Source organism: Cotesia glomerata, linkage group LG1 (genome assembly GCF_020080835.1).
Source record: "Cotesia glomerata isolate CgM1 linkage group LG1, MPM_Cglom_v2.3, whole genome shotgun sequence".
NCBI classification, from domain to species: domain Eukaryota; kingdom Metazoa; phylum Arthropoda; class Insecta; order Hymenoptera; family Braconidae; genus Cotesia; species Cotesia glomerata.
Genome location: NC_058158.1, coordinates 28,497,655 through 28,519,224, shown reverse-complemented (window position 1 = coordinate 28,519,224; position 21,570 = coordinate 28,497,655). Strand labels below are relative to the sequence as shown.

Here is a 21,570-nt window from a genome sequence, read left to right as displayed (position 1 = left end):
TATCAATAAATATTTAATTACCTTTGTAGCAAGATATTTATTATCAGGCGCTTCATTTAGAAAATTTTCGATATTTTCTTTTGTAAAAACTTCAGATTTTTCAGCAACGTATTTACACATTTGTTTCTTCAAAAAAAACGTTACTTTTTTTGTAATTACCAATATCAACATCATCAAATGCTTTGATAGTAGTTTTCAACATCGAATGAAAAGCCCATAAACTGGGAGGGGCATATTTTTGAGAAAGATTATCAAAGTAGACTACAATTACATCTTCAGCAAAAGAATTTGATTTAACATTTTCTTTACGCCATGCTTTAAAAGCATTATAAGTTGCCACATACATTCGTCTAGATTTTTTTGGCATTGATTGTAAAGCTATATTCTTCGCCTTTTCTTTTATCTCGTCAGGAACAAAATCATTATAATCATCGTCTAAATCACTGTAATCACTGTCCATATTTATTACGGAATAAGATTGTGGTTAAATTAAATAATTTTCAGAAAATATTTCACACCAGAATAATGTTTACGACTGAGCGAAATCGTTAATAAAAAACATTTGAGAATCATTAATAGAGGTTTTAGCATACTTCAGACTGAATCATAACCAACAAAAAGATGTAATTTTAATTATTAATTATTTATTATTTTGTATTTTTTCGCGGCTTTGAATGTTTTTAAATATATTTTTTCGTTTTTTTTTGCGGTGAAAGTCAAATTTTTAGAGCAGAAATGTATGAATTGATCGTAAATATGAGCCCGTAGCCGAAAAAATTCCTCTCTACTCGTTTCATAATTGTTTATTTAAGTCAACAGTTGAGCGAGTCCTAAATACGAATTTAGGACACGCAGTGCTATAAAATCTTTTTTTTAACAAGAAAGCTACTTCTAGCAAAATTTTTATTTTTTCAGCTGAAATAAAATTGTTGAAAATTTTAAACAAATTAATTTCTTGTCATCAAAAGAAATTTTTTCTTTCAGTGTGTAGTTGATTAAATTAAAAAAAAATGTCAGATAAGTTCTTTAAAAAAGCTACCCTGTGCCCCCCGTCGGAGATTTTCAACATTACTTTTGGTCGAAAAATTATATGTGAAAAATTATTATTATTATTATTATTATTATTAATTAAACGAATATGTTTCAGAAAAGTTTTTTGTAGCAAACATGACGTTGCATCGAGCATGCAATATTTCAATCCCCTATATACCGTTTTTATGTAATTAATTCTATTTATTATTCTATTTAAATAATTTTTTAATAATAAATACTTTATTCATTTATTTACATTAATTATTCGTACAAGCCAACTGATGCGTGCGCTTCTGGTAAAACATAAGCGCGAGAACTCCCGAGGTTTTACGAAAGCTCAGGGGCGGGGGTTGAAATTCTCTGTATACGGAACTTGTAGTCGGCAGTATGATCGTGAGCCTCCGCGCGCACATTACTTATCTGACTAACAGTTTTCAAATGCAGGTTCCCTTTTAATTTTCGGTATAATTTGCAAGTTTTCGTGTGAATAATATATCATTTTCAGTGTGGGAAACAATTTTTTTATTCAAAATAATATTCCACGTTAGGATTTATAATTCATGCAAAAGGTGATATTTTTTGTGTAACTACTGAAAACTAAACGTCAGTTGATTTATGTGATTTTAAGTGTGTTCAGTTGACTGTTTTTACACCAAAGTGGAAGGAAATGATGGATTAATTATGTGTTTTAATTATTATTTTCACATAATTTAATAAGTGGATAACCAATGAATGTAGGTACATTGAGCATGCTTCAAGATTTTTATTATTATTTTCTTAATTTTTTTTCTGTTGAAAAGAACCTTTTCTTCTTAATTTTATAATTTAACAAAATTGATCGGCTGAAAAATGCCGATATCAAATACGGTTTTATTTTAGGTTTTTATTTTTTTTTGTTCAAAGAAAGTTCAACTAGACATCCAAGAGTGCTTAAATCAGATCGTAATTTCTCATGCATGCTTTGCTCTTAATTTTTCCCGTGTCACGTGAAAACCATATACCAAACCTATTATTCGCACCAACGTCGGGGTACGATAAATGGCCACTTTCATTCACGGCTCTAGAGTATGAGTAAAAAAAATTGCATAATTTATAATTCCACTATTAGATGCATTTTTTTAGCCACCGGTATATTGCACTACCCTTGTTATTCTAAAATAATTTCTTCTTTTTAAAAATAAATAGTTTTTTATGTGTCAAGTGTCTCAAAAGGTAGGAAGGTAATGTGTAAATAGTACGGTCAAGAGTAAAATTTAATAAAAATAAAATACTGTCATAAAAAATAGTAGGTTGACGGTTGACCCTGCAGACTCGCCTTAGAACTTCCCGCTATCTCTGAGCAGCGGTTCAACTTTTTTTTTGCAATAAATATTACGAGCTACGAGAAATGATAGCGACGTAAAAATGAATAAATTTTTATTTTTCGGGAGCTATTTTTCCGATAAATCTCATAGTTATTGGCTGGGTGTATTGTGTTCGATTATCTGATGAAATAATTTTTTTTTTATAAAAAAATTTTTTTTTATTTTACACTGGTTTCATTCACAAATAACTAATACAGATACTTATTTAAATAATCGTAAGCGAGGTGAAATATTCATTAAAAATTTGATTATGATTTGGAAAAATAAAAGACTGCCGTTCGCACTTTTGATTGTATGCGTGGTGATGCGTGTTAACTCTATTCGAACAACATAAAACAGATCGGGGTTTTTGAAGGCAGTTTCAGTGTACGCTTAAGCGGTAATAGCTAACGGCAAAACATTTGTTTGTCATACGATACTTCAATATAAAATGCTCTGGCTTAGCCCATTCCTCGTCAATTGATGATACTTGATCAGAATTAGCGCTAAATAAATTTTTCAATCATTCAATTAAACAACTAATAATTAATTTCAGTGAAGTATCGTACAAATATTTGTTGTTTAATTAATTATTTTAGATCGATGATAAGTTAAAATGAAGCTGAGGATTTTTTATCATGTATAAAAAGTTGTTGAGATACTTCACGAAAATAAATTATCAGGTCGATTGTTTGGGCAAAATTAGGACCTGTTAAAACAATTTTTGGACAGCTTTTAGAGTAGAAGAAAAAATAAGTACTAAGTAAGAAGATTAGATCTAACTTTTGATACAAAAAAGAAACAAATATGAGACGCATTTACAAGTTGGGAGTGATCCAGAATACGATGTAAGGCGATTATGGATAATGTTTCGAGAGTACCGATCAATATGAAATATTACCCTGCTATAGGGAACAGTTTGACCAAATTGAAATTGTAACTTTTCCCAAAATTTATGAATTTTTTTTATTCGCTATTCAAACAATAATTTTTTATTATTTAACATGCTCAGAAATAATTCAAAGTATTTTTTTTTATTTCGGCATTGTACACTGTAATTTTTTTTCGAAGTCACTATTCGAAAATTCTTTATAATTAACGTTTCTATTAACAATAATTGAGTGCACAAAATTTCCTCGTTTTTGTTTGTGAAATAATTTATTATTTGAAGATAACATTTTTAAATTTTTACGTCTCTTAAAATTTCAAACTTTTGCATGTCTAATGAATGTATCTCTATTGTTATCGTATCTCATTATGATTTTGATAGATATTAACTTTCAATAGAAGTAAAACGAAGCCGAACGTTATTATCATCTTTCACTAATTTATCATGTTATAAATAATAAAACGTACTAGTGGTATATTTTGTATACCTTTGTCTCGTGAAACTTTAGCCATGATGTACAGCTAGTAAAAAATTTAGGTATTAATTAGCTTTAAACCATTGTTATGTCCATGCCGGTATCAATTAATTTTGACTTACGATTGAGCAAACTAATTGAAAAAAAAAATATTTTATTCCCAGTACGGATATTAGTGAAAAATTTATTTGATTATATTATCAGTAGTTGAAATAAACTGATACATTTTTTTTAGTTACTTTACAAATTATCGATAGAATTTATTTTTTTTCAAATTACTCTGGTATTTTTCGGGCTTGATTGGCTCAAAAGTTATACGATGTTCCGCTATGAAACTAAATCAATAAAAACCCTAATTTATCGGACGAAATAAAAAAATAAAAATTATTCGTAGAATCCTAAAAAAAAAAAAAAAAAAATTAAAACATCCCTTGAAGTAAGTTAAAAGCCCCAATATATGATCATATACTGGTACATGATCATATACTGGGGCTTTTACCTTAGACAAATAATCTTTATCATCTTGAGGTTGATCGGATATTAAGGCTCTATTAATTTAAAATGAAGAGCTGAATTTTTAATATGTTTTTAATTGACTTAAAAAAATTTTTTGAAAAAATAAAAAACTGACCAAGAGTGTTTGTAAATGTTAATTGAACACATTTATTTTAAATAATCTCGTTGAACCGACTAAAGATACAAAAATAGATAACATTCTTTAACATAAATAGTTTCTTCTAAATTTTTTTGAATAAAAAAAAATTTTTTTCTGACAAAGGGTTTCGTTAATATCTAAATAGAAAAAATTTGTATTTACAAAATAGCCATGAGTAAAAGTGAGCTAGTGGTAGTCTGTGAGAAAGGCAGCATCAGCGAGTAAAAAGGAAAGCAATAGCACAAACTATATATCGTGCTCGGATAGCTTTATTTTTATAAAATATCAAATATGCGTAGAGAAATTATATGAGTAAAAATTCGCACGTGATAGGCCGAAGTAGAAATACGGAATTTATTGGCTTTTTTACCACTAACTATACTATACACTGAGTTTTTTTATCGAAGCAAAATAAAATTAAGGTTTTTCTTATTTCTCCAAAGATATTTGTTATCGGTCTCAGGTATATACTCGGTACGGATGTTCTTTAAAAAAGAAGGTAGGAGTAATGATCTAATCACAAAACTTAGTTTATAGAAATTAGATTTGTCGGATTTTTTTGGAGATAAATTTTAATTTAAAAATATCAGAAAAAGATTAAATAGAAGATATAGCTTAGAAAGTCATTAATTTATTGCTGTATCGAATAAAGTAAAAACTTGTGATAACAATAATAAGCAAAAAAATTATCTGATTCAGCGAACAAGTGACATCGTTACAAATTGTTTACTTAGAACAAGCGGGACGAAAAAAAATTGATGATCAAAAAGGAATAAAAAATAAGAACAAACTTAATACTTGTTCATGATATGTATGAAACAAAAAGGCAAAGTAATTATTTTTCTTTTAATCTAAAAGCTTAACGAGCAACTTGAAAAGTAAAAAAATGATCTTGATTCTCTTTTAAATCTGCAGCGAAGTGAAATTAACTAAGCGCTGGAAGGAAAATGATATAAATAAATTTATAAATTATCGAGGCTTCTTACGCTTGAGCAGATCCTATATCTACTTCCGAATAATGCCCGTGTAAAAAAAAAGTTTCCTGAAAAGTTCCTGGTCCGGAACGTTCCTATGATGAGACAATCCGGAACATCCCCGGAATACTTCTGCAATGTTCTCGAAATAGTTCTGGAACATCCGTGGAACACTTCCAGAACATTTCCGGAAAATCTCCGGCTGATTTATAGAATATCGCTGGAATACTTCCAGAATAAATTGGGAATACTTCCGGAACATCTCCAGTACACTCCTGGAATATTCCCGAAATACTTTCGGAACAAATCGGGAATAGCTACAAAATATATTGGGAATACATCGGGGATATGTTTAAAATATCCCTGGAAAAATCCTCGAATGCTTCTGGAACATTTCCGGTAAACGTTTGGATTATGTTCCGTAAGTATTCCCAATTTATTCGGGAAGTATTCCAGCGATGTTTTATAAGTCTGTCGGAGATTTTCCGGAAATGTTCCGGAAGTGTTCCATGAATGTTCCAGAACTATTTCGAGAACATTGCAAAAGTATTCCGGAACTTTTCAGGAAACTTTTTTTTACACGGGGAGCAATAATAATAATAATAATAATTTTAATTGTTATACTTTTAATGAAGTATTGTAAATCAATATCAGTATTTTTATTTGATGGAGCATAAATATTCCAGCATACTTTTTCTCTTATTAAACATAATCCCCGAGCGAAAAAAGAGAATTCTAAAATCAATATTTGCCGTCCACTTAATAAATAAATCAACAAATAGTTATACACTTCCATTAGAATATTAAATATATTAAATCATTTAATATTGAAATCATTGAATCGTAAATAATCACAATAACAGTTCAATTAAATTGATTTCCCCTTTTATTTGAATTGATTTATTATTTATAGGGAGTATGTAAATATTATAATAATGATGTAATAGTAAATATCATCATTAATATTATTTATATATCTTTGGATTATGAATGCTAGTATATCCCATTAAGATTATTCGATTCATAGTTATAAAAATTGTACGGATTACAAAATCATTTGATATGTTGATAGTAATAGTGGATTAAAAAATATAATACATTTTTCTTTATTCATTTAAAGTTACGTCAACCTCTAGTATTCTTAGTGGTTAATACAATATCTACATATTTACAGATTTTAATTCATTTACAAGATTATAAATCGATAACTTAAAATTGATTATGAGAAGAAGTATTTTATTGAGTCTCTTTAACAATTTCAGGTGCTTCAATAATGTTGTTACATTTTTTATATGATTTTTATCAGTTAGAGTTACCTGAAGGTTATTTGGGACTTTATATTCATGATAAAATATAAATTCAATAAAGTAGATATGAATTACTAATGCAATTAGGATGTTCTAAAGAGATAGTCGTGAAAAAGTTTTTTCATGTGACCATTTATATCCTGATCCTATGATGTTAGGCCATATAAGAATATATCAAGCCTGATATGACCGTATATGTGATGATATGGAAATTGGCCATATATATGTAACTCAGAAATTTTGATGTGGACATACAAAAGCATCAGGCCATACAAGAAAATTTTTTCGACTGTAAATTAAAAAAATTTTCATTCACTTTAAAAAATCACTTTTAAGTAAACCGTTTACGGCCATCGAATGACCATTAAATTCATGCAATTTTCGTACGTGATGAATCATAAAATCCCCATTATTATCAATAACAGAAATTTTAAGAGCTTAATAGAGAATTTTATGTGTGTGATTGACTAACAAAAGCGCGCAAATATTAGACGATAAAATAACAGTTGTCATTATTAAATGTAAGTTTATTTTGATTTAATATTTAACTAAAACTTATTTTTTTCTTGACAGAGTATAATAAGTACACTATAGTAAAAAAAAATGTAAGACTGCTCAATAAATTATACAATTAATTGAATTTATTTCTAGAATTAAGTCAACTGATGTTTTACATTCATTGATACTTGTTAATATATCAGAAGGTAGTGAAGACTGAAAAATACTTTGCCACCGTGAATGTAAATCAAATTTTTCCCGAGGGAAACGTACGTAGATTATCAGATATAGTAAGATCTAAATTACTTTCTCTTGGACTAGCGATGGGAATTTCACTAGTGAATTTTTATAGGGAACATTTTAGGGTAGCTAAGTGAAAGCTGTCTCTAAAGAAATTAGGTCAATTTATCATGAATTGTGATTTACGTTTAGTTTTACTTCGGACAAACAAATATATTAATTTATTTTTTTTTATCGAAAATCTTATTTCTCCATTATATGAAAAAGGGCGAAAATAAATAGAAGATACTGGGTGAAAATGCATTCTCTTATCTGTGATCTGTTGCATCATAATTTTCTTATTGATTAATGCAATGAGTGTAGAGATAATTTTTTTTTTTTCATGTTTACTATGAATGTATTCGTCGATATAAAATTTTCTCTTGTACAAAATAATATTAATTAAAAGATGGAAACTAACTTTAGGCAAATTAATTAAAATTTATACCATTGATTTGAAGGTGCTCGTTATACTATACAGAAGCATTGCAAAATTTGTTGTTAATATTTAAATTTTTGGAAGACGAAGTTTATAAACGCTTTTACGTTCGAGATGTGAAGTACAGTAAAAAGTATACTAATAAAAAGTAGTACGTTTGCATTTTGATAAAAAAAGTTTGTTATACAATTCTATCATTCACAAAGAGTAGTTTTAATTTAGGTCATTCATAAAAAGTTTGAAATTTTTCATTATCATGCCACAACCAGGGATGTCGTAGTGAATAAATGAATTTAATGAATTCATTTCAATTCATTGAATTGTTCCGTATCATTATTTAGAATTATATTAGATAATAAAGAGTAAAATACGGAAGAATAAATTTGATTTAACCATAAACAAATCTGTTTTTTATTTCTTATTTATTTTTTTAATACAAGTAAATTATTTCACTTGACTTAATTTATTTCAAACCGTATTGATAAATGGACATCAACTTTGTACTTGCTGTCCGTATAAATTTAATGAAAATTAATAATATAATTTTTTTTTTCTATAAATTTAACCTGTGTTTCCTCAAAGCTGCGATAATTTATAAAAATAAGTAATCCATTTAGTTACAGTGTTATGAGTTGGATGGATATGTAGAGCATACTTCATATACATCTGTTTCAACCTGATTACATTAGGTATACTAACCCGATTATATTAGATCCACTAACTGAGGGATGATTGACGCAAAATAGTACAACCTGGTATATACATAAATGTAGAGGCATTGAAAAGCATAACAAGTTCAAAAGTTAAATCAGACTATTGCTAAATTGAGCTTATTACTTTATGGTTTATGACATCTGTCAAAATTTCGAACTGAAATAAAAAAAATTTTAATTTAATTTAAGGACTTTGTTCGTAACTTACTATTTTCTAGTCAAATAAATCCCAAATAAGGATCAATTTTGATGGTAAAGTACCTCTAAAAAATTTTTCTGGTAGTACCATCTCATTTATAGAAATAAAAAAAAAAATTAGGACGATGGTTGACCCTAAAGGCCATCCCTGCAACTTCCCGCTCACTTTGTACTTAAACGCTCAAAATTACACATTACATTTTTGAGCTCTTCAAGCTTAAAATATTATACTTGTGTCATTTTGAGTTCTTCGAGCTCAAAACTCTCATAGCAGCTTAATAGAACACAACTTTTTGAATTTTCAAACCGCAATAACTTTTGAATGAATGAACTGATTTTCACGCGGTTGGCAGCATTCGATGCAGTTTTTGAAGCCTCAAGAAGAATCTTTGAGTATGAATTAATCGAACTAGGAATTTCGGATTGATTCCGAAAAAACACTTTTTTTGGTTTTCTTTCGACAACGATAACTCACGAACGAATCAACCGATTTCGACCGGGCTGACGGCGATCAACGTGGCTTTTTGATGTTAAGAGCTGATCAGTTTTTAGAATCGATCGGTAGGGCCGTTTAAAAGTTATTGAAAAAAAACCACATTTCAAAAAATTTTTTTTTGTAGTTTTTTTGAGATTTCTCAAAATTTACCGGTTCGAATCAGTTCAAATTATATTTAAAATCTAAGTTTGGTCAAGCCCTTTCGAATGGCGCCCACCGCGAAGAAATCGGTCAAGCCGTTCAAAAGTTATAAGAAGGTCACATACACACACACACACACACACACACACACACACACACACACACACACACACACACACACACACACACACACATACAGACGTACGGACATCATCGTGAAAATATTCAGGAAAGCTTCTCAGGGCTTCAAAAGATCGAGATCTGTTGAAACCTCGATTTTTGCAAAACGGGGTAAAACCAATAAATTCCTGATTTTTCGAAAATCTTCAATTTTCTTAAAGAGAAGTTAAAAATTATCATATTCAATATCAGATAAGCTCTGCAGGAGAGTGAAAAGAATTTTTTCACTTTATATGGTGATGACACTTTCTTCAGTTTTTAACTTCCCGCTAAGAAAATCGAAGATTTAAAAAAATCGGGAAGTTATTGTTTTCACCCCGTTTTGCAAAAATCCAGTTTTCATCAGATCTCGACGTTTTAAGGTCATAGGAAGCTTCCCTGACTACCCACGCGATGTTGTCACTATGTCTGTGTGTGTGTGTGTGTGTGTGTGTGTGTGTGTGTGTGTTTTTTGTAGGGGGAATCCTTTTTACGGATTCTAGGCATAGCTGTTTGGCCTGGATATGTGGCGACTCGACGCAGCGTCATACTAACTCGACACTAACGCCCCTACCCACTAAACCCTAAACCCCTTTCTCTTCTATCCTCTGATCCCCCATGGTACCGCCGTAAGGCATTTCTTCGCGGGGGGAGGAATTAGCTGCCGCTCTTCCTTCTGGTGGCTAAGATGTTTTTTATTTCTATCTCCCTTCTAGTTTCTGTTTTCTGCTCTTTTTCTCTCGATGGACCGCAACTCTGTAAGCACTTCAGTGGCAAAGGTGCTCGTGGCGTTCCAGACAGCTTCTGATGACAGCATTTCTTCTACTATTGTCTCCGGTTGAATTCTCTTTTTTAGAATCTTCTCTAATTCATCGCGCTGTTGGTTAAAACGAGGACATGCAAAGATCACGTGCTCCACGTCTTCAGCGACACCTGGGCAGGATGGGCACTCCGGAGAATCGTCGTGCTTAAAGCGGTGAAGATAGGCTCGGAAGCAGCCGTGTCCTGACAACATCTGCGTAAGGTAGTAGTTAACCTCTCCATGACTCCGGTTCAGCCAGTCGTCGATCCTCGGTATAAGACGATACGTCCATCTTCCTTTTTCTGCAGCGTCCCACTGGAGCTGCCATCGGTCGAAGCTGTTTTGCCGTTCTTCAGTTCTGAGCTCTTCAGCGCTTAGTGTAGTTGACCTTTTACGATGATAAAGGTTCCGTCTTTCCTCAGCGAGGACTCTGAGAGGCAGAGTTCCGGAAATAACGCACACTGCTTCCTCGGATATTGTGCGGAAGGCGCTGGCGACTCTTAAGACACACCGTCGGTATACTGGTCCAGCCTTCCTCCATGATTCTTGCATCTCGAGAGCGTTGGTCCAAATAGATATACCATATGTAAGCACCGATGTGACTACAGATGATAACAGTACCCTTCTGCTCTGCTTTGGCCCTCCGATGTTCGGCATCAGTCGTGCTAGACTTGTTCCCACTGCTGACGCCTTGGCACTGACGTGTTCTACCTGCTGCTTAAAGTTGAGTCGGGCATCAAGCATCACTCCTAAATATCGAATATAAGGTTGTGATGTGATTTCTTGTTCGGCGACTTTCAGCTTAATTGTCTCTACCACTTTCCTGCTGGTAATAAGCACTGCCTCAGTTTTGTGTTGCGCCAGTTGCAGGTTCACTGCGTCCATCCACCGGTTAACGCGCTCGAAAGTGAGATCGAATACATGGTTTATCTCGTCAAGATGTTTGGCAACGATCACTACGGCTACGTCGTCTGCATATGCTACGAGTTTGACGTTTCTTGGCAGAGTTAGTCTTAATAGGCCGTCATACATAATATTCCACAGGAGCGGGCCTAGAACTGAACCTTGTGGTACACCTCCAGAAATAGCATACTCCCTTGGACCGTTCTTCGTGTCATACTTCAGGACCCTGTTTTCAAAGTAGCTTGCTACGATCTTAAGAAGGTATTCTGGTACATTCTTCTCTTGGAGGGCCTGCATGATGCATTCCCAATTGGCGGAGTGTGTGTGTGTGTGTGTGTGTGTGTGTGTGTGTGTGTTTTTTTTTTTTTTTTTTTTTTAGGGGGGGGAATCCTTTTTACGGATTCTAGGCATAGCTGTTTGGCCTGGATATGTGGCGACTCGACGCAGCGTCATACTAAAACTCGACACTAACGCCCCTACCCACTAAACCCTAAACCCCTTTTCCTTCTTTCCTCTAATCCCTCATGGAAACCGCCGTCAGGCATTACTTCGTGAAGGGAGGATCTAGCTACTGCTCTTCCTTCTGGTGGCTAAGGTGTTAACTATCTTCCTTCTATCTTCTGCTATTTGCTCTTTTTCTTTCGGTGGAACGCAAGTCTTTAAGGACTTCTGTTGCAAACGTGTTGGTAGCGTTCCAGGCAGCTTCTGATGACAACATTGCTTCTACTAGTGAATCTGGTTGCATTCTCTGGTTCAGGATCCTCTCCAGTTCTTCACGCTGTGGATCGAAACGAGGACATACAAAGAAGACGTGCTCCGCGTCTTCAGCAGCTCCTGGGCAGGACGGGCACTCCGAAGAGTCATCGTGCTTAAAGCGGTGTAGATACTCTCGAAAACACCCATGTCCCGACAACATCTGCGTAAGATAGTAATTGACCTCACCGTGATTCCGGTTAAGCCAAATGTCGATCCGAGGTATGAGACGGTGCGTCCACCTACCCTTCTCTGCAGCATCCCATTGTAGTTGCCATCGGCCTATGCTCTTCTGCCGTTCTTCAATTCTAAGTTCTTCAGGGCTCAGTGCAGTTGACCTTTTTCGTTGGTAAAGGGTCCGCCTTTCCTCTGCTAGAACTCTAAGAGGTAGGGTTCCAGCAATGACGCACACTGCTTCTTCTGATATAGTGCGAAAGGCACTAGCTACTCGTAGGGTGTGTGTGTGTGTGTGTGTGTGTGTGTGTGTGTGTGTGTGTGTGTGTAGCTAAACAGTAATGGATATAAAATAATAAGACAGTAAAAATAAGTAATAAGAAAAGTAACGTTGTCTCTAAACAAAGTCTTTCCAAATTACTATCTAATGACTTTAGTTCATAAAACAAAAGAAAAGAAAGAATATGAATTTGAACATTTCGTAATTTGAATATTTTAGTAATTACAGTTATTTATCTAGCAGTATGATATGTAGCACTAAATGGAAAAATGCATAATTATATAAGTTACAACAGTCATTCAAATGCGCAAGTTAGTATTAGTTAACATATTTATATTCAAGAAACTCATAATAAGAATATTTTATAAAAAATATAAGTAGAGTTCAGGAAGGTTGACTTGAGCATCAGCAACACTTGATTCAGAAACAGCAATACTGTCGTAGTCCAAAACTCGAAAATGATCACAAAGCTCATCAATACGTGGAACTAGTGCCTGCGCATTTAGATGGCAAATTTTTACATTAAGTGATGAACTGCAAATAGTATCACACTGCTGAGAGACAACGACACCTCGTTATTAGCTTAAGCCAGGAAATGTCGTCAAATCCATCGACGGTAATACTTTAAATGGCTGAGAGCCATCTTGAAGCCTAACACAAACCGCACCTGCCGCAATCCAAAAATTTTTCTTGCTTATCGTCGGAAATTGTCTCACAATACTCTGACGCAACTTGTACAATGCAGACGGAAATCGTCTGTTAACATAAACCGGTAGTTTACCCACACCTTGTACTAACATATCAGCCGTAATGTTACGACGCACTTGTTTCGCCTCAAAAAATTTGTTAACAATAAGCGAGGATTGTCACTTAATAACAATGTCCCGCGAACGCGAAGAGTCAGCTCCTGCAACAGCTATCTTTCTTTTCCTAAGACGCTCTACTGATGACACACCGTTGACGTCAATACCTTGAAGTCCCAGAGAATTACTCAGATTTATCACAATGTCTTCCAGGTCCTCCGTAGGCATCTCAGGAACTCCTGAAACAACAAGCTGGTCAGACAATTGCTGCATTTCCAGAAGCAGTTGTCGAACTTCAATGCTTTGAGTTAGTTTCACACTGTTTGAATTATGATCAACTTCAGATGAGACAGCAGAAGCATTTTCAACCGCAGCAACACGTTTTTCTAAATTGACATAGTTCTCCTGTAAATTTTTGCAAATGTTATTCAACTCATCTAATTTCTTAACAACACCATGAATCTCCATTTTAACATCTTTAATTAATCCCAGCTTTTCATTTATGTTTTGTAGTATTTTAGTAATAGACTCTGGTTGCGGTTGTGGAATAAAACAAATCGGACACTTATCAGCAACAAAATCCGTAACATCAGCTATTTAGTCCAAAACAAATCTTACTTTCACACATGACAGATGAAAGCAATGTTTACAAACATCACTCATTACCGCATGTTCGGCGGTAATCGATCGAATACAGATCGCACACATCTCTTTGTTCGACATATTGTAGATGGCAGTAAACACTACGTACCAAAATTAATAAAACAGCACACTGTACCCAATACTGAAAACACGTACTAAGCAAATTTAAGATACGGATTACTGAATGAAATAACTCAGCACAAAAGAAAAATTTATCAGTTGAACATAAACACCAAAAGTAATTAAAATATGAGGAGCGAAACAAAACGCGACTGCTCAGATTGCGCACTCTGAAGTCACTATGTGACTCTCTTATAACTTTTAAACGACTAATTTACTTAACGGCGTGTTCTATAAAACTTCTATCAGACTTTTGAGCTGAGAGAGCTCAAATGCATAGAAATATTATTTATCTGAACTCAGCGAGCTCAAATTATCACATAAATTATATTTTGAGCTCAAAAATCTTAAAAATGTCATAAGTACAATTTTAAGCGCCCAGGAATGGAATTAGTGGGAAGTTGCAGGGATGGCCTTTAGGGTGAACCGTTTTTCTAATTTTTTTAAATCTCTTTATTGATAATTTTCATTTTTGCATTATTTATCAATTACATACAAATTTAATTGAATGTATTCACTTAGTAATTCCTTGCTTTGATTCAACTATTTTAGATCTGGTGATGTTTATATATTTTGATATTTTCGTTTTGATTTTTTTGAATTTATTAAGGTAAAACATTTTCACAAAAACCTAATAAAACATTGTTGCTATCGATTGTTATTTCGGAATTAAAGTCTCAAATTGAATTCTTTTGTAAGGAGAATACTTAACGATCGTACACTCTCTGTTGAAGATTTCTTACACTACTTTTGGTCAATAAAATATAAATGCACATATCAGATCATATCGGAAATACTGAAGTTATCTAGTTTAAAATTAATGTATTGAGGTGTAAAAATATTAATGAAGGTTTGTTTCACGATCGATGTATATCGACAACTGTGTTGCTAATTAAATATCTGATTGCGTGTTAATATAATTCAACTGTCATTATGAACTTACGATCAATTGGATGTGTGATAATGATAAATGAGAATCTAAGCTGCCGGTGTATAGGTGATAAGCAATTATTTGGAAATATCTATTACGGGTGGTATGTGAACTCGTGTTACAACAAGTATTAAGTGGAAACTTGTATTGAGTGCTAAGATGAAATTTTGAGTGACAACTTTCATGCAAGAACACTTATGATTTTTGAGTCAAAAAATTTTTACCAAGTAGGAAATATATTAAAGTATATAATGAAATTTATATGAAAGGACACTTGTTAAGCCTACGGTAATGATTAGTGACAATGAAGTGAGACGGATACATAATAATTGATGTAAGAAAGGATATTGGGGGTAACTAGATGACGTCTGATTAGAGCCATGTCACGTTACGTCCTCTCGATTCGTGTTTTGTGCGGAGATCCTCGTCAAGTTGAGGGTTAGACCCGACGCTTCTAATGTCGGGTCTCAAGATGAGTAACGAGAAAATCTCGGTAGCAAAGATTGAGTAGCTTAAATTTGATCAATTTTTTGTTAATTTTAAATTAAATTTTTATCAAAATTAAAAAAATTAGGTAGTATGGTTCTGATTCGATTTTGAAAAATTAAGACAGTTGAGACGAGTCAATTGGTTTTCAAATTTTTTTCAAATCGAAAAAAAGATGTGATTTTCGGGAATTTTCTTGACAGGAAAAATAAAGGAATGTGGGGATCGCATTTTTTGATTTTATTGAAGGTACATTAAAGATTATTACCCTGAACTTTTATAAAAAAATATTTAATTATTACAAAGTTATTAACAATCTCGTAGAGCACTAGAAAAAATTTCCCCCTCCATGGTCGGTTCGATAACTCGAAAACGGATCATCTGAAAATAAAAACCCAAATTGCTTTTTAATCAGTTAGGATGTAGTTATCATCGCACGTAAGGAATTTTGAAAATTTTAATTTTAAAAAAATATGTCGACTGATTGAAAATTTTCTCACTATTCTTACTGTTTTTTTTTTTGTTTTAACCCGGCTAAAAAAATCTTTAAAATAAAAATTTTTCAAATTCCGTACGTGCGATGATAACTACATCCTTACTGATTAAAAAGCAATTTGGGTTTTTATTTTTAAATGAACTGTTTTTGAGTTATCGAACCGACCATGGAGGGGGGAAATTTTCTCCACTGCTCGACGAGATTATTAATAGCTTTGTAATAATTAAATATTTTTTAATAAAAATTTAGGGTAATAATCTTTAATGTACCCTTAATAAAATAAAAAAAAAACCCGATTCCCAAATTCCTTTATTTTTCCTGTCAAAAAATTTCCCGAAAATCACCTCTTTTTTTCGATCGTCACAGTGGTGTTACCCCTTAAATATATTTTATTAGTATAAACGTTCCTTTAAAAACAATTTTTTATTTTAAGCACAATCACTAATTTAAATAGCTAGTCGATACATAAGTAAAATGTTTATTTGACTAACATTAGCAAATTTCTGGTTGCTATTATTTTATGCTAAAAGGTTTAAAGTGACAGCGATAAAAAAATCCCAAGTTTTTTGTCGACAAATAGTTAATGACAGATCGTGTAATATCGAATGTCGAAGAAACGACAAGCAGAATGTGAGAAAAAACGGAAATGGGACACAGTGGAGAAGGTAAAAGCACAATTTCTCGATCGTTCTCCTTGTTACACGTTGTCTATTCTCTTTATTTTCCGTCAGTTCAGTTTTACGCTGTTTTTTCTTTTTTCTTTATTTTTTTTCTCCTCTTTATCCGACACTCTCATCCGACTTTCGTTCCTATACTTATATACTCGACTCTACACTCAAATAGCCTTAAGCAAAAAAATACTTACAAACTATAGAGAACAGTGGACGTGAACTATAATGGGCCAAAGTCTTATGACTTTAGGTATAGTTTGGTATCACGTCTATTCTAAAGTTCAAAAAAAAGAAAATTTAATGTTCGATACAACTCATTAATATTTTAAAGTAAACCTTAAGGAAAAAGAAAGAATATAGTACTTCATTCTGGTTCACTAAATCTTTAAAAAAAGAAAATAGAATTGTAGTTTTTTTATTATTATTACCATTTTATTTTTCTACCACTTTCCTTAGTTTCTAAATTCTTTTTTTTTTGTGATCATCAAAACTTTTCACGTTCAAAATTCTTTCATGATAAAGTCTTTTTGTACAAGAGCTCTTCGACAATTATTAATCAGCACAGACGGCGAAATTTAAAAGAGGATGAATTAAAAAGCCACGGTCTTGGATAAGAACTTTTGTTTGAAAAGTTTTCGATTGAAAGTCATAGAATATATCTGAGAGTAAAATACTTTTGTAATTGAGTACTGCCGTAGGGTTTATTTAATGTGACACTCATTTTATTGATATTAATATAACACCGATAAATTATTAAATACTCCAGGGCTTAAAATTATAAAAATGATAAATGGTAACAGACCTTATTTTTATGATTGTTTATAATTTTTTTTTTTTTTTTCATTATAATTTAGACATTTTTTTTTTAAGTTTGAAAAGAAAGCTGTAAGGATCGTCGCAAAAAAATGCAATTTGTTTTTAAAATCCAATGCTCTGTTGTTAAAAGTTACTTCGCTAGATAATTGAATAGCTCCGACATTAATTAACAGAAGAAAACTTTATTGAAAGACGAAACACTTACTAATATTTTATTTTTAATATTTTTAATTAAGAAATAAAAAATTTTCTTTGATATGGCTCATACATAGTCAATTTTTAAATCTGACCACATGACTATCGACGAGAATAAAAAAATTTACTGTAATTTTTTAATATTTTATTTTTTTCTACACTTGCGTACCTCAATTAAAGTCGTATTGAATAATAATTAGTTGAGTAATTAATTGAACTAAAAACCAATAGCAGATGAGCTTCTTAGAAAGTGAAAAGAAATAATTTTTATTTAAGAACTTGAACCTTAAATTGAACTCTTCTATAGGGAGACGAGTCAGCTACCATGCGCCCTCCGTCGGGAATTTTCAGCACTATCTTGGTCAAAAATTATATTTAGGCTTACATAAACCATACACGATCATATCAAGACTCATAAAAAATTATTTATGAACATTTTAAACTATATTAACATTTTAAAATATATATAAGGCTATACATGAAGATAAATAACCATAGAATATTTTTTCGTAAGTTATTGCCATCGTTTAAATTGAATGAATTATCTTAAAAGACTATATCTTTATCCTCAATCATTTTCATGGATCATTCGCGGCTCACAAATCAGCAAAAAAAATTAACCAATATTAACACGGCTGTATTCGATCACTTAATTTAAACTGTTAATTCAAAAAAATTATTACTATTATTTCAAAAAAATCAATAGTTCAGTCGTCTATTTCGTAATTATTCGTATTCTATCAAAATAATTGGCAATTAAATGACAAGAAAATAAACAACATTTTGTTCATTGGAAATATCTACGTGAATAGAGAATAATAAACACATTTGTCAAAAGTTTTACTCAAATCGATCCAGTCAAGTTACTAAAATTAAATTGGAAAATTAAATTGGCCAGAGCGTACTCAGAATTAGCAGAAAAGTGATTAAATTGATCACGCGGCAGGGAAAACTCGATTCGTATTTAGCTAACGACAGAAGTGAAACTCGTGATAATTTTATTGAGTCAATTATCGTAAAAATTTTATCATATTATTTCTTATTTTAAAATTATTTAAATCATTTACAATAATTAATAAGTTATTCATTATTTTCATCACTTAAATTTATTTTTGTAACAACAGTTTAGTGATCAATATAAAGGAATTAAATCAGTCGAATAATTATAATAACAGTGTACTGAATGTAATTAATTATATTACATATGTAAATATATGTATAGTGGTGAGTAAGATTCGGGTGTGGAAGTACAATAAACAATCTCAACAATATAAGACGCTTATAAAGCGTCGTCGAGGTGGAAAGTAGTCGGGTGGACGAGAGAATGCTACGTGGATGATAGAATAGAGGGAGATTTGGTCCGTCAGCATGCTGTGGATGATCGCCTTAGCTTTGTGTCTCGAGATGTCGACCCTCGTTTCTGCAATCGCAAGAAGAACGACGTCGCCAACCCGGAGCCCGGATGACTATAACTTAGCTAACGATGAGCTTGATCATCCCAGTGAGTATTTCTATAACTTTACTTATTGTATTAGTTACAATGATCTTTACTGTAACTATTTATTTTTTTATTTTCTTTGTCCAAGTACTTATAACTATTTCAATATATTTCGTCATATATTGCATTAATACTTGATCATCTAAAAGATTGTATTCATTTATGGAAACGTTTTTTCTTCTGAATATCGATGAAAAGATTGGTAATATACTCAATGAGTCCAAGATGATTTTTTTATGCTAATAATCAATATCACTTACGCATATTTTTTTGTAAACTAATATTAGTCCAGTTTCATAACTTTGAAAGAAAATAATTAAACGATAAACTTTTTACTTACAACTAAATGATTAAATAACAGAATATCTAATTTCTCGAGTGTTCAATAGCTGAAGTTGTAACAGTACAACATGTAAGCTAATCCATTTAAAATTATCCGACTGTATAAAGTTATAAAGTTTCTCTTAACTAAAAAAAAAATTCTAATCGAAAAATAATTTTATTTCTGATAGAATTTTTCAAGATAAACTCTTTTTTCTTCGAATTCACCACTTTTTTCAGTACTACTGCTGCGCAAATGCCAAAACTAGTACTCAGCAGAATGCAAATAGGACACTCATTTGTAATTCTCAGATTTGCGTACAAACGTGGTATTTCATTCTCTACACATCAAATAACGCTTTGAAAATTATTCAGGCATTATGAAGATTATCGGGAGTAAGCTCTCACTCAGGTAAGAGAAGTAAAAAATACTCTACAAGACAACAACATTTTTTTAAACTATTTTTTGTGATGAATATACACAGTAAAAAATTTTTCATCATTGTGTAGAGTGTTAAAATTTGTGTGTTGAATATTACATTCTAATGTGTAAAATTTAACATTCTCATGTATTGATTTAAATTAATGATTTAACACACTAAAATGTTAAATTCTACACACTAGAATGTAATATTCAACACACAAACTTTAACACTCTACACAATGACGAAAAAAAAGATATATATAATATATATAAATATATGAAAAATTGATGTGGGAACTCAAATGAAAGGTCTCGATGATTATAATGTCGGGATGAGCTTATATCTTTCAAAATGTCAATAATTCGTAAGATACAAGTTCATTTCTTAATTATTGATATTTTTAAAGATGTAAGCTCATCCCGATGTTACACTCATCAAGAGCTTTCATTTGAGTACCCACATGCATTTTGATATATTTTTCATATATATATGTAGTTGTTGTTTTTAATTCTTCAATTACTAAGCAGTTGAATATTCATTAATAATATTATTATGATCTATAACAAATTTTACAATCCGTACTCAAGTTTGATGCTTTCGATGTTTCAATCTCCGTGAAATTTTTTGATATGGCTTAATCTAATCATATATGACTATATCAGGTTATATACATGAAAATAAAAAAATTAAGTTTTATAATTTTTTTTTTTTTTTTAGAAATGTGTACATCAATTAACGTATTTTACTAAACAAAAATTGGTTTTGTAGTTGATTGAATTAGAAATTAACGTCAGATAATCTCTCTCAAAAAGTAAAAAAAAACGATTTCTATTTTAGATTTTAACTTCTTTGTAAGGAGACGATTTAGCGATCATACGCCCTCTTTCGGAGATTTCCAAAACTACCTTCTTTTGAAAAATTAAACATGAACACATATGACCACATCAGACCTGATATAGCAAATGTTTAAATCAGTATATATCAAGTCCCTTTACATTACAGCTGAAGCAAATCATATTTTGTATACTGACTAACTTTTAATACTATTTATGGATTGAACTTATCGAATAATCGTGCTTAGTAAAGTTACAAAATTACAATAAACTTTTACGTTGAAATTTAAAGTTTATACAGCAACAGGATAAAACTAATGTGATGAGTACTAGACTAATGAACAAATTTTAATTATGAAAACGGTAATCCCATAATTATGAACGTTATATTAAATAATCTAGATTTTTGTTTAAGTCGATATAATCTCTACGTACATTCATAATTCGATAAGCTCTCTATAATTATTTATTTATTTATTTATAAATCTTGTTTAATTATGGTTCTAATTTAATTATAACTAAATCATAATCTGATTATATCCTATCTTATAAGTTATAATTATTAAAAATATCTTATTATGTTACTACTCAAAACAGTATTAGTTACTTATCAAAACAGTATTAGTTAAAACTAGTTTACTCAGATAATTTTAAACTACTAGAACTTTATTATTATTCTTCGGTTAAATTCACTTCTGAAATTTGCCATTTGTCATAATATATATAATCAATCAGTCAATCAATTTTTCTTCAGATTTCCGGAACATGACAAGGAAGAATTTTTTTTACCTTGTATTAACATTTTAGAAACATCAGTGCAAGT

At 31.4% G+C, this 21,570-nt stretch overlaps 1 protein-coding gene across 1 annotated transcript in view; it reads left to right on the top strand.

Annotated features, from left to right (window-relative positions):
• Positions 1–1,426: 1,426 nt before the first annotated feature.
• Positions 1,427–21,570, top strand: part of LOC123275225 (protein turtle homolog B-like) — a 333,309-nt gene continuing 313,165 nt past the window's right edge. The window contains exons 1-2 of the mRNA XM_044743196.1: positions 1,427–1,766; positions 18,795–19,171. Coding sequence (XP_044599131.1) covers positions 19,039–19,171 — 133 coding nt within the window. The 5' untranslated portion in view covers positions 1,427–1,766; positions 18,795–19,038. The remainder of the gene's footprint in view (positions 1,767–18,794; positions 19,172–21,570) is intronic.